The 15,010-nt window shown below is 37.9% G+C and overlaps 1 protein-coding gene across 1 annotated transcript; it reads right to left on the bottom strand.

The window, feature by feature from the left end:
- Positions 1 to 2,707: 2,707 nt before the first annotated feature.
- Positions 2,708 to 3,670, bottom strand: LOC134378732 (olfactory receptor 2W1). Its single transcript, XM_063098039.1, has one exon. It carries the CDS (start codon positions 3,668 to 3,670, stop codon positions 2,708 to 2,710), a length of 963 nt encoding a protein of 320 aa, XP_062954109.1.
- Between the last annotated feature and the right edge of the window lie 11,340 nt (positions 3,671 to 15,010).

Here is a 15,010-nt window from a genome sequence, read left to right as displayed (position 1 = left end):
TTCTGTCTTCCACAATAGCTAATTTAAAGTAATATGTTTTCTTCCAATTAATACTTATAAGGGGATTATTGAGCTTGTTTTACTTTTCATATACTTTTTCATTCCTTCTCCCATTTTATAATTGTATATCTATGTTTAAGAGCATATAACCATACAATCTATTTTGTTTTCTTTACCTCCATCATGTGTTCTCAATTCTACAGCTAAATAATTTCATCAAACCCTAAGTCTAGTGCTCAAACATAGACTTCCATGGTGTAGGGACAGGGAATATCTGGACTTTGATTTCCTGAGATCAAGGCAGGAAATCAATAAAATAACCCAATTTAGAAATGAGTAAAGGAGTTTAACAGACATTTTTCAAAGGAAGACATACAAATGGCCAAAAGGGACTTAAAAAAATGTTCAACATCACTCAGCATCAAGGAAATGCAGATTAAAACCACACTGAAATATCACTTCATCCCAGTTAGACTGGCTATAATCAAAAAGACAGAGAATAACAAATGCTGACCAGGATGTGGAGAAAAAGGAATGCTGCTGCACTGTTGGCAGGACTGTAAATAGTACAACCACTAAGGAAAACAGTATGGAGACAGATATCAACTACAGATAGATCTACCATACAATCCAGCAATCCCATTTCTAGCTATAAACCCAAAGGAACTGAAATCATCATGTCAAAAGGATACCTGCACTCCCATGTTCACTGCAGCTCTATTTACAGTAGCCAAGATATGGAAGCAACATAAATGTCCATCAACAGACAACTACATAAAGAAAATGTGGTATATATACACCATGGAATACTACTCTACCATAAAAAAGAATGACATTCTGCCATTTGCAGCAAGATGGATGAGCTTGAAGAAAATTACGTTAAGTGAAATAAGCCAGGCACATAGGGAATAATACCACATGTCCTCCCTCATAAGTGAGAGTTAAGAGGCAAGAAAGGAAGGAAAGAAAGACCACAGTGCCATGTGGGACTTGCAGAGGGAGAGAGCATACCTAGGGTTGGGGAGCAGGGGAGGAAGGTCTGGGATTAATTGCATCTGTGACATGAGGAATAATTGCAGTTTGTAGTAACGCGCATGCTGATAGTACTGATCTGACCATCACATCTTGGGCTCAGGTGGTTATGGTCAGCTTTGTACCCCATAAATATGTATAATCAACTAAAAATAATTGCAGCCCAAATGCAGAAGAGACTTAAACCAAAGAGAAAATAAAACTAGACATACACAAGTAAACAAACAGCTATAGGTATGAAATGTCATGTTCTTATAGGAGACCATTACTATTATATTTTTGGTGTAATTAGATTATCAAAGTTAGTAAACAACTTAATAAATCTCCTAACATTATTAGTTATGAATCTTATCAGGTAAGAACAAAATTTCTAAACATAAGAGTAATGGGTGGGGTGGGTAGACTATAAACATTACCACTGCAGAACTTGCATTATCTTCGTGGGCTATTTTTGTGGCCCGGTGGCTGTTTCTAAAAGCAACTCTAAAAGAGATATCATGAGAAAGATAACGACATCAGCAGTATCCTGTATCATATTAAACTTATTTTATGAGAGTCATTACTGTGTTGTTCCAACTGAGCAAGTAAATAATTACCCAGTGACCCCTCCCACTTCACCTTTCAAGAATTATGAAATGATAGAGAGGAAAATATTATGTACTTTTAGATTCCAGCAATCTATCTAAATCTATTTAAATTGATTATAATTATTAAATAATGAACTCTTTTAGAGAAAGGTATAGATCATGAAAAATATCAGAGTTTAATCTAAAGTCATCACATTTTTTCATAAAAGCTAAATACTATACCACAATAAGTGGGAATAAAAAGATTTATTCTTTTATGAAGTTTCACTACATACAGCTATTACCACATTTCTCAAAACTCACATAAATTCTGTGATTCCATAGATCTGTGCCAAAAGCCTAACTGATCTCAGACTAATCATATTCTCTTTCCATTGAGGTTGAGAAAATTATGGAATAAATGTTTCTTGATTGAATGAAATATGAATAAGACTGTGTCGTCACCTTTAAAACCCTTTAATTTGTGCTTTCTCACTTCCCTGTATCATGATAAAGTAGTAATAGACTTCAATAACGAAGATCATTTACTCGAGATGCTGATACAAAATTTCATTGAATAAAGAGTGGATTGTCTTAGGTAGGGTCATGGAAACTACAATATTATAAATTGCATTGTCTGCGTCAAACACACATAAATGTTTGGTTGGCATCACAAAGGATTTAATGTACAAAGTAATTATTTGTATATTATTATTTAATATACAAACTATAACATATACGAAACCATTTATTTAGAAGTATATTTTGGAAGACCCAAACATTACCACTGAAAATACAAAACTAGATTACCACAACAGTTTCTATGCTTTACAACAAATGAAATGCATTTGAGTTTATGTTTACATCACCTTTACATTATATTTAAAGCAAAAATAAAAATTCCTAATGACGTATTTTCCCTGAAAACACATAAGTATTTAGAGACAAAAAAGAACTAAGTAGGATGGTTCTAATATTATTTGCATCCACAAAATGTTTATATATAAGAATTATTATATTAATTGATCTTTATGATCTAAGAATGACTTGTTTTAGTATAAAAACAATTAGAAAACATATTTAATTGCCTTATTCACGCTAATATTTTTCTATGACTTCCAGTTCCTCTTCTTTTTTGAAGATTTGTGGGGAACTCTCATCAGTTTCCTTAGTGCAACCTTCATGTCCTTATTCCTTAAGGTGTAAATGAGAGGGTTGAGACTTGGAGTGACGATGGTGTAAAAGAGGGTGAGGAACTTGCCTCGGTCTTTGGAGGCACTGTTACCTGGTTGCAGGTACATGTAGATGACAGTTCCATAGAAGATTGACACCACAGTGAGATGAGATCCACAGGTATTCATTGCTTTTCGTTGACCTGCTTTTGTCTTCATTCTTAGCACAGCTTTGGCAATGTAGCCATAGGATATAAGAATAAGAATAAGGGGTGTAAGGACAATGACAATGCCTAAAGCAAAAACAGACATTTCAACTGTTGTGGTGTCTACACAAGCTATCTTGACCATAGCTGGAAACTCACACAAGAAATGATCCAGAAGTTTGTTTCCACATCTAGGCAAATTCAGGGTGAGGGTACATAATATTACAGAATTGGCCAAACTAATACTCCAGACCATGACAATCATCTTGAGGCACAGATGTGAGTTCATGATCATAAAATAATGCAGAGGCTTACATATAGCTATAAAACGATCATAGGACATAACAGCCAGGAGAAGACACTCACTAGAACCCAACCACGTGTAGACATAGAGTTGAATGACACAACCCACATAGCTGATGGTCTTGTCAGGTCCCCACAAGCTAACCAGCATCTGAGGGACAGTGCTGGTTGTGAAACATAGATCTAGGAATGATAAATTCCTGAGGAAAAAGTACATTGGTGTGTGGAGGTGGGAATCCAGGAGAGATGCGAGAATGACGGCTGTGTTACCTACCAGTGTAATTAAGTAGAAGATGGTGACAACTCCTGACAGGATTGTCTCCAGTTTGGGATGGTCAGAGAAGCCAAGCAGAATAAAGCCATGTAAAGAACTATAATTGCTTTGGTCCATAGTCCTTCAGTGCCTAAATTCTGGAGTGAGAAAAGAAAGAAGAGGAGGAGGAGAAGAATAAAAGAAATAACTTGTCACGATGGACTATCGAAATAATTGGATGAAATACAGAACTAAACAAAGGGAGAGAATTTATGTTAATGACTGAAAAAATTAATGCATTTTAGAAATAAAAATCATAGCCAAGTAATCTGGTATTTGTTGTAGATCTTTTATGGCCATGAGTTTAATATTAGGTTTTTTTCTTGCACGTGACCTTGAAGAGTTCACTCCAAGTCAGGGTCTGAATATTCCCGTACATAGATTTGAAAGTTTGAAATAGATCTGGCTCTAAAATGATGTGACCCTATGATTCTTTATAAAGCTACTTAGCTTGATATAGTGCACATACACATATTCTTCTACTTGTTCAGAGGAGTCACCCAAAAAATCTATTTGGCTAATGTCAGAATGAGGAAAAGATGGGACAACGTGGATGAACTTGGAGGACATTATGCTGAGTGAAATAAATCAGGTCCAGAAAGAGAAACACCACGTGATCTTACTTATATGTGGAATCTAAAACAGTTGAACTCATAGAAACGGAGTGGAAGGGGGGTTACCAGACATTGGGGAAGGGGGTGATGGGGACAGGAGAGGTATTGATCAAAGGGTACGAAGTTTAAGTTAGACAGGACGAACCAGCTTTAGTGATCTATTGCACAGAAAGGCAACTATAATAAATGCACTGTGTATTTTTAAACTGCTACAAAATTATTCCACAGTGTATATATACCACAGTTTCCTTATCCAATTATCCACCGATGGACGTTTAGGTTGGTTCCATATCTTGGCTATTGTAAACAGAGCTGTGATGAACATGGGAGTGCAGATATCTCTTTGACATGATTATTTCCATTCTTCTGGATATATACCCAGAAAAGGGATAGATGGATCATATGGAAGATCTATCTGTAGTTGTTTGAGAAACCTCCATATTGTTTTCCACAGTGGTTGTATTCTGCCATAAAAAAGAATGAAATACTCCCATTTGCAACAACATGGGTGAACCTGGAGAAACTTATGTTGAGTGAAATAGGCAACACACAGAGGGATAAATACCACATGTGCTCACTCATATGCTCATATGTGGGAGCTGAGAAAGGAAGGAAGGAAAAAAAGACCACAGTAGTGCTGCGGTCTTACAGAGGGAGGGAACATTACTAGGGCTACAAGTGGAGTGGGGGAGAATGGGGAGTGGGAGGGCGGTTGGGGCACAACTGGGTGGAGACAAGGGGTACAGTGGTAATATCTGGTGATGCATGTGCCCCCAGTGTGGGTCTGGCCCTCCCTCACATCATGGGCAGGAGGGGTGACAATTAGCTTTGTATCTCATTGTTTTAGTCAGTTTTGTGTTGCTATAACAGAAATACCTGAGACTGGGTAATTTATAAGGAAAAGAGGTTTATTTGGCTTATGATTCTGGGATAGCTGCATCTGGCATGGGCCTCAGGCTGCTTTTACTCATGGCGGAAAGTGGCAGCAGCGGGCGGGTACAAGCAGATCACATGACGAGAGGAAGCAAGAGAGAGAGAGGAGGTGCCAGGGTCTTTTTTAAGCAACGAGCTCTCGCAGGAACTAATAGACCGAAAACTCACTCATTAATCCCCCCTATCCCAGGGAGAGCATTAATCAGTTCATGAGAGATTCGCCCCCATGACTCAATCAGTTTCTAACACTGCCACATTGGAGATCAAATTTCCACGTGAGTTTTGAAGGGGACAACACATCCAAACTCCATCATTCTGCCTCTGGCCCCCCAAAACTCATGTCACTCTCACATACAAAATACTACCCCAAAATTCTATCCCAATAGTCCCAAAAGTCTTAGTTTGGTCCAGCACCAACTTAAAAGTCCAAAGTCCCCTCTAAGACCAAAATCAAAAGTCCTTCCAACTGAGAACCTGTAAAAGTGAAAACCAAATTTATCTACTGCCAAGATACAATAGTGGAACAGACATTAAAAAAGGGAGGAATAGGCCAGAAGAAAGGAAAAACAGGTCCCAAACAAGTCTGAAACCCAGCAGGGCAGCCATTAAATCTCAAGGCTGGCAAATCAGGTACCTTGATTCCATGTTCAACTGCCTCTGCACACTGGTGTGGGGGTTGGGTCCCCAAGTCCTTGGGCAGCTCTGCTCCTATGGCTTTCCTGGTCTTGGGCCACACTTCACCTCTCCCAGGCTGGTGTTCCACTCTTGTAACTGCACAGGTCTGGGGTCTCCATGGCAGTCCCACTCTCATGGCTCCAGTAGGCATGGTGCTATTGGGGTTTCTCTGCTGCAACTTTGATCCCACATTTCTGCTCCACGTTGCTCTAGTAGATGGCCTCTGTGGTGGCTCCACCCCTGCGGCAGGTCTCTGCCTGGGTCCCGAGGCTTTTCCATACATACTCTGGAATCTGGGTGGAGGCTGCCACACTTCCACTGCTCTCCTGTCCTGCCGGCCTGTAGACTTAACCTAACGTGGACACCACCGAGGTTTCGGGCCTCTACACTCCAGAGCTGCTGCATGAACCACACTTGGGGCCACTCTAGCTGGAGCAGATGGGATGCAGGGAGCAGGATCCCGAGGGCAGCTGTGCCCCAGGTCTGTCCTCCAGGATAACTCAGTCCTTCTAGGCTTCAGGGCCTGTGATGGGTGAGGCACCTTTCCAGACTTCTCAAATGCCTTCAGGGCTTTCCTCTCATTTTCTCCGCTATTAGCATCTGGCTGCCGCACCGCCAAGATAATGTCTTTATTTTTTTTTTTTTTTTTTTTTTTATTATTGCCATCTTACTTTTTTTTTTTTTTTTTTTTTTTTTTAAATTTTATTTTGTCGATATACATTGTAGCTGATTAATGCTCCCCATCACCAAAACCTCCCTCCCTTCTCCCTCCCCCCCTCCCCCCCAACAATGTCCTTTCTGTTTGCTTGTTGTATCAACTTCAAATAATTGTGGTTGTTATATCTTCTTCCCCCCCCCCCGGTTTGTGTGTGTGTGTGTGTATGTGTGTGTGTGAATTTATATATTAATTTTTAGCTCCCACCAATAAGTGAGAACATGTGGTATTTCTCTTTCTGTGCCTGACTTGTTTCACTTAATATAATTCTCTCGAGGTCCATCCATGTTGTTGCAAATGGCAGTATTTCATTCGTTTTTATAGCTGAGTAGTATTCCATTGTGTAGATGTACCACATTTTCCGTATCCACTCATCTGATGATGGGCATTTGGGCTGGTTCCAACTCTTGGCTATTGTAAAGAGTGCTGCGATGAACATTGGGGAACAGGTATACCTTCGACTTGATGATTTCCATTCCTCTGGGTATATTCCCAACAATGGGATGGCTGGGTCGTATGGTAGATCTATTTGCAATTGTTTAAGGAACCTCCATACCATTTTCCATAGAGGCTGCACCATTTTGCAGTCCCACCAACAATGTATGAGAGTTCCTTTTTCTCCGCAGCCTCGCCAGCATTTATCGTTCATAGTCTTTTGGATTTTAGCCATCCTAACTGGGGTTAGATGGTATCTCAATGTGGTTTTGATTTGCATTTCCCGGATGCTGAGTGATGTTGAGCATTTTTTCATATGTCTGTTGGCCATTTGGATATCTTCCTTAGAGAAATGCCTACTTAGCTCTTTTGCCCATTTTTTAATTGGGTTGCTTGTTTTCTTCTTGTAAAGTTGTTTGAGTTCCTTATATATTCTGGATATTAATCCTTTGTCAGATGTATATTTTGCAAATATTTTCTCCCACTCTGTTGGTTGTCTTTTAACTCTTTTAATTGTTTCTTTTGCTGTGCAGAAGCTTTTTAGTTTGATATAATCCCATTTGTTTATTTTTCCTTTGGTTGCCCGTGCTTTTGGGGTCGTATTCATGAAGTCTGTGCCCAGTCCTATTTCCTGCGAGACTACTATAAACAACTATACGCCAACAAATTTGAAAATCTGGAGGAAATGGATAAATTTCTGGACACACACAAGCTCCCAAAACTGAACCGTGAAGACGTAGAAAATTTGAACAGACCAATAACAATAAAGGAGATTGAAGCTGTTATCAGAAGGCTCCCAACAAAGAAAAGCCCAGGACCAGATGGATTCACAGCAGAATTTTACCAAACATTCAAAGAGGAATTGACACCGATTCTTTACAAACTATTCCAAAAGATTGAAACGGACGCAAATCTCCCAAACTCATTCTATGAAGCAAACATCATCCTGATACCAAAACCAGGTAAAGATATAACCAAAAAAGAAAACTACAGGCCGATATCCTTGATGAATATAGATGCAAAAATCCTCACTAAAATACTAGCAAACAGAATACAGCAACACATACGAAAAATTATTCATCACGATCAAGTGGGATTCATCCCAGGGATGCAAGGTTGGTTCAACATACGCAAATCAATAAATGTGATACACCATATTAATAAACTCAAACACAAGGACCATATGATCATCTCTATAGATGCTGAAAAAGCATTTGATAAAGTTCAGCACTCATTCATGACAAAGACCCTCTATAAGTTAGGTATAGAGGGAAAGTATCTCAACATAATTAAAGCCATATATGCCAAACCCACTGCCAATATCATCCTGAATGGGGAAAAGCTGAAAGCTTTTCCTTTAAGAACAGGCACTAGACAAGGATGCCCACTCTCACCACTCCTATTCAACATAGTGTTGGAAGTACTAGCCAGAGCAATCAGAGAAGAGAAGGAAATAAAGGGCATCCAGATTGGAAAAGATGAAGTCAAACTGTCCCTGTTTGCAGATGACATGATCCTATATATCGAACAGCCTAAAACCTCTACAAAAAAACTGTTGGAATTGATAAATGATTTCAGCACAGTAGCAGGATACAAAATCAACACACAAAAATCAGTAGCATTTCTTTTCTCCAATAGTGAACATGCAGAAGGAGAAATCAAGAAAGCCTGCCCATTTACAATAGCCACCAAAAAAATAAAATACTTAGGAATTGAGTTAACCAAGGAGGTGAAAAATCTCTATAATGAGAACTACAAACCACTGCTGAGAGAAATTAGAGAGGATACAAGAAGATGGAAAGATATCCCATGCTCTTGGATTGGAAGAATCAACATAGTGAAAATGTCCATACTACCCAAAGTGATATACAAATTCAATGCAATCCCCATCAAAATTCCAAAGACATTTTTCTCAGAAATGGAAAAAACTATTCAGACATTTATATGGAACAATAAAAGACCACGAATAGCCAAAGCAATGCTCAGCAAAAAAAATAAAGCTGGAGGCATAACACTACCTGACTTTAAGCTATACTACAAAGCTATAATAACCAAAACAGTATGGTACTGGCATAAAAACAGACACACTGACCAATGGAATAGAATAGAGAATCCAGAAATCAACCCTCACACTTACTGCCATCTGATCTTTGACAAAGGCACCAAGCCTATTCACTGGGGAAGGGACTGCCTCTTCAGCAAGTGGTGCTGGGATAACTGGATATCGTTATGCAGGAGAATGAAACTAGATCCATACCTCTCACCATATACTAAAATCAACTCAAAATGGATTAAGGATTTAAATATACACCCTGAGACAATAAAACTTCTTAAAGAAAACATAGGGGAAACAAGATAATGTCTTTAGCAATCAACTTATCTGCTTCACCCTTGCATTATTCTCCAGCTCTCTGCTTCTTTACCACATGGCCAGGCTGCAAAGTCTCTAAATCTTTACGCTCTGCTTCCATTTTAAATTCTGGCTTTACATCATGCCTTTGCTGCCATAACTCAGAGTAGGCTGTTAGAAGTAGCCATGCAGCGTCCTAAATGCTTTGCTGCTTAGAAATTTCTTTGGTCAAATGCTCTGGTTCACAGCTCTTAAGTCCCACCTTCCACAAAGTCCAAGGGCATGGACACAATGCAGCCAGGTTCCTTGCTATGGTGTAGCAAGGGTGATCTTTTGTCCAATTCCCAGTAAGTTCCTCATTTCTATCTGAGACCTCACCATCCGCATGGCCTTTACTGTCCACATTTCTATCAGCATTCTGCTCGCCACCACATAAGTCTCTAAGGCATTCCAAACTTTCCCTCATCTTTCTCTCTTCTTCTAAGTCTTCCAAACTCCTCCAACCTTTGCCCATTACCCAGTTCCAAAGGTGCATCCACATTTTCAGGTATCTGTATAGCAACACCCCACTCCTTGGTACCAAAATCTGTATTAGTCAGGGTTCTCCAGAGAGACAGAATCAATAGGATATGTTATAATTATATGAGAGGGATTTATTAGGGGAATTAGCTCACGCGGCTATGAGGAAACAACCCACGATAGGCCCTCTATAAACTGGATACCGGTGGCATGGCTCAGTCCAAGTCCAAAGGCCTCAGAACCAGAGAAGCTGATGGTGTTCTTGGTGTTAAGTTCTGGAACCCAAAAGCTGAAGAGTCTCAAGCTCTGATGTCCACAGAAAGGAGAGAAGAGTATATCCCAGCTCCAGCAGATTGAGAGAGAGAGCTTCACCTCTTTCCTCTGTCTTTTATTCTCTCCGGACCCCAAGTGGATTGGATGGTTCCCACCCACACTGAGGGTGGGTCTTTCACACCCAGGCCACTCAGACTCTCATACTAATCTCTGCTGGAAACACCCTCATGGACACACCTGAAAAGATTGCTTTACCAGGTTTCTCAGCATTCTTTCATCTAACCAAGTTGACACTCTAGAATTAACCTTCACACTCATGCATATTCTTAATTAAAAAAACTGCTACAAAATTAGATTTTAAGTGTTTTCTCCAAAAAAGAAATAAGTATGTGAAGTGATGGAATTGTTAATTAGCCTGATTTAATCACTCTACATTGTAAACATGTATCAAAACATCACACTGCACCCCATAAATATATACAATTTTATTTGCCAACTAAAAATTTTTTTAAAAAGATTGAGGAAAAGAGTGTTCTTCTTTTTCCTTATCTTAGTGACTTAGCACCTTTAATCTCCCAGTTTGTTATATAAGAGATCTGGCATTTATCCCTGGTCCCTCTATCTCTCCCATTCTCAATACCTTATTTATCATCCCTACTGGTAAATTTGAATGCAGAAATATATGTTAACTGTCCTCTCACTTTTAAAAGTTTCTACCACCATTGCCCTAATCCAAACAAATATGATCTTTTTTTCTAGATTCTAGCAATAGTCTTCACTCCCTGTGTTCAGTCTTATGCCTTGACACTGATACAATATTCAATAAAATCTTGTCAGCCATGTGCTTAAAACTTGCCAGTCACTTTCCATCACATTCAAAAAATACTTTAATTCTTTAAGATGACCTTGATGGACCTGCATGCTTTGGCTCCTGCCTAGGTCTCACATGTCACTTTACCCATTTTAACTACTGGCCTTCTCTCAGTCTTTTGACATAACAGATCTCCTTGCTCTAAAGCCCTTGGAACCTTTCCCCTTCTTTTCTGGTAACTCCTACTCATCCTTCAGACTACATTTTAAATGTTTCTTGCTTAAAGAGAGATCCTAGAACCCATAATCCCTTTTTGCTTGATATCTTACATCATGTATAGGGAACTCCTACAGAGAGCCAATATAACATGCAGCTTAAGAGCATAGGCAGAGGACTTATGTTCATGTCTCATCTCTGCCAGCTATTTAGCTGGGAGAGATCCCAGAGTTATAAAACACTGCTGGGCTCAGTCTTCTCATCTATAAAAAAAATGGGGACAATAAAAATACCTAGGACTGGAATAAAGATTAAATAAATAGTAAATGTAAGGTGCTTACAACAATGCTTAGAACAGCACATCTCAATAATCTTTAGTTACCAGAATTGTTATAAGAAAAACTTACAATCATACACTATGAAGGTAAATGTTTGTTCAACACCCTCTCCCTCAACACTCTTCTATAAGTTTTAAGAAAGCAGACATGATGTCAATTGCTCATCACTCTCTCCAGAACACTTAAAGCATTCCTCCAAAATGTGTATACATCATTTCTGAATGAATGAAAAGGTAAGACACACTATGAATACTAATGAAAAATCACTTAAGGTTATTAGTTAACCTTTTCTTTAACATTTGTAACTTAGGCTGGTATTTTGTGAAGTTACCTGATCAGAGCAATAGAAAGTGGCAGATGAATGGGAATGACTGTGATTTTATCTATATAATAATAAACGATGGATTTATTCAGTTTGGTGAAAAATGATTTTAAACAGTCTGTAGATGAAGAACTAATGAGCTCAGTATTATTCAGTAGTGTGATACAGATATAGCTCTTTAAACATGCATTAGTGTCTCAGAACTGCCAAAACTTTTAACAATTGGACAGATTATCAACAGTTCACCAGAGTTTCCTATTACTGAATATAAAAAGATAACTTTTTACCACTGGAAGCAAAAGTGACATCCAGAAAGTTTCCACTGAATACTGTATTATATACTTAAAATTTTACTAGGAGGGCAGATATTATGTGAAGCGTTCTTATCACACACACAATAATAATAATTAAATAGAGTAGGAGGAAACTTTTGGAGGTGATGGATAGGTTTATGGCATAGATTGTGGTGATGGCCTCATGCGTATATACTCATCTTCAAACTCATCAAGTCATATATGTTAAATGTGTACAGCTTTTTGTGTGGCAATTATACCTCAATAAAGTGATCAAAACGCTAAGAGAAAATATTCCATTAAAAATATTAGCTAAATGTCAGACTGGTGCCCCTCTCTCTCCCTTTCTTTTTCTCCCTGTGTAAATGTAGTACAAAAAGTTGTACTTTTTGTTTGTTATGCATTTCAAATACATTTCTAGGATATTAAGAAGAAATTATTCCAAACTGACCGCAATTCCAAACTGGACGTAATTATCAGACTAACTGGATATGCTCGTCAAGATAGTTGCGTTTAGAGAGCCATTTTGTGATTTCCTTAGAATTAGCTTTTCAAAAATCATGATTTGAGCCTGAGTTCTTCCACTAATTAAGTTGGATAGAAAGAAAAATAACTCTCTGAAATGTCACAAGCTGTCACACACCATTACATTTCTATAATGTCTGAGCAGGGGGATAAATAATTAATATTTATTTTGACAGACTCATTGGTGTGTGTAACTGTGCCTAACTTCTAAATAAAACAGGGTTTCAATAAAAATTATATAAAAACAAAACTGAAAATTTCTTTACAATTTAAAGTCAATGCCATGCTGTTAATTCCTTAACTATTTTCATTGTCACTCCAGCTCCCACAGATTAATTCAGGAAGGGATAAAAATCTTTCTTCTGCCTATCAAAAAGCTGACATAGAAAAATCTTCAAATAATCTTACATGCACAGTAGAAGATATAGATATGGATCAAAAATATCTGCATCCTTTGTAGTTCTACAATCTTCTAGAATAAAATATTTCAACTCTTCACTTTCAGTTTAATCTACATTTCCACCTTTTATTACTGCTGGATCAAAATGTCTGATATCACAAATCAAGTCATAGCTTCTTTTCCTCCTCTTATAAAAAAAAGAAATGTTTAATATATCTTCATAATAAAGAGATTAAATATTGTGCAGAGCTGGGAGCGCGGCGACGCTCCCGCCGCGGGTTCGGATCCTATATAGGAATGACTGGTGCACTCACTGGCTGAGTGCCAGTCACGAACACGACAAAAAAAAAAAAAAAGAGAGATTAAATATTGATATTACTGTGATCCAGAGAGAGTTCCTTTGAAGTTCTACTTCTTTACCAACGTAAAGACCACTGTGTGGAAAATAGGTCCTGGTTAAGCGTTTGCTGTCGGGGATTGCAGTGCTCTCACGTTTTCCCTGCAGTGCCACTGTGGATTCTGCTTTTCTGAAGTGTGTTGAGGTAGAGATTCTCAACACGACTCTTCCTTCTTGAACACGTGACTTCAGGTAAGGGGATGAAACCTGTCACTTATTCTTACTGTTTGTTCTGACTTGAAATCAACACGCAAATAGGTCTTGATCATAGGCAAACATTATGAAAAGCAAGCAACTTCACAATAAGTACTAAATAAAATTTCTGAATATTGCCAGAAAACCCAGATCATCAAAAAAGATTATGTAAATTATCGGGACTACATCCAATTGACTTCACTAAAGTACCATAGAAAATGTGAGCTAATGAAACATTTGGAGAATTAGACCATGTCTTAATATTTCACTAGAACAGATTAAATAGATGCAAAAGGAAAGCTATAGGACAGGGAAATGAAGAAACGTATTTTCAGGAATTTTTCTCGAAGTAGTGAATATATTACAAATAACATTTACTCTTAAATAAAGTGCATTTCTAACACTAGAATCATAGCAAATATTAACTGTATAAAACAATCTTACCATTCATAGCACACATAATAATTTCAGAAATAAACTTGCTCTGAACACATATCATTTAAGTAAGATACCTCTGATAATTATCTCTGATACCCACGTTCAAAACATTTGTCTCTGAGGGAGAAGATGCTCAGTCTCCAAAGCCCTAACCAGTAAGTTCAGGATCATAAGATTTATATTTTTATTCAGTTGCCTTGGTGACCATGAAAGGTGATTCAAATTCTTCAGTGTCTATGGCAATTAGTTTTATTGTTGTCTCAGATGTCGCTATTTAGACACTAGACCCTGGAGCAAGTATGTACTCTGTTTTAAAAGTTGTTTTATAATCATAAGTTATAATAGCTTATTTGGATTAAAGTTACATATCACCAATAATTTAATAAAATACATATGCACAAATCGACTGTTTCATGACACATGTTCAGTTGTGGATGACTTCTCATCACTGAGCAATAAAACAATTTTAACTGTATGTTTCTGTATGATAGCAATCAATATATTCTACACTTGAGATATAGTATAGTGTAATGATTAGATGGATAGATAGTGGAGCCAGAATGTCTGGGCTGAGATCCTGGTGGTTCCAGTTGCCAGCTGTATGAACCTGGGAAAATTGATCAACCTTTTAGTGCCTCAGATTTCTTACCATAGTAGGGGATAGTAGTAACACATACTTTACAGAGTTAGTATATGGATCAAATAAATTAATATATGTAAAATATTACAATACTGGTTGGCACACAGTAAGCACTCAAATAAGCATTAGCTGTTACAATCTCAATCAATATGGGGGGTCTGTATGCTACAAAAATATTTCATTTTTATCAGTGGGAAAGCTCACACTGTTGCATGACAAAGCATCTGAGAAACACTTTCCCTCTCTCAACCACTTCCTTTAGGATTATATATACAGTGTGTATATATGAATATATTTGTGTATGTGTTCTCTATATATGTTATCGATAA

The sequence above is a fragment of the Cynocephalus volans genome, chromosome 5 (genome assembly GCF_027409185.1).
Source record: "Cynocephalus volans isolate mCynVol1 chromosome 5, mCynVol1.pri, whole genome shotgun sequence".
Classification (NCBI taxonomy): Eukaryota; Metazoa; Chordata; class Mammalia; order Dermoptera; family Cynocephalidae; genus Cynocephalus; species Cynocephalus volans.
The sequence above is the reverse complement of the archived record's forward strand: the minus strand, read 5'-3'. Positions and strand labels throughout refer to the sequence as shown.

Bases quoted from the DNA above. Each gene is read 5' to 3' on its own strand.
- LOC134378732 (XM_063098039.1), bottom strand. From the start codon at position 3,670: ATGGACCAAAGCAATTATAGTTCTTTACATGGCTTTATTCTGCTTGGC.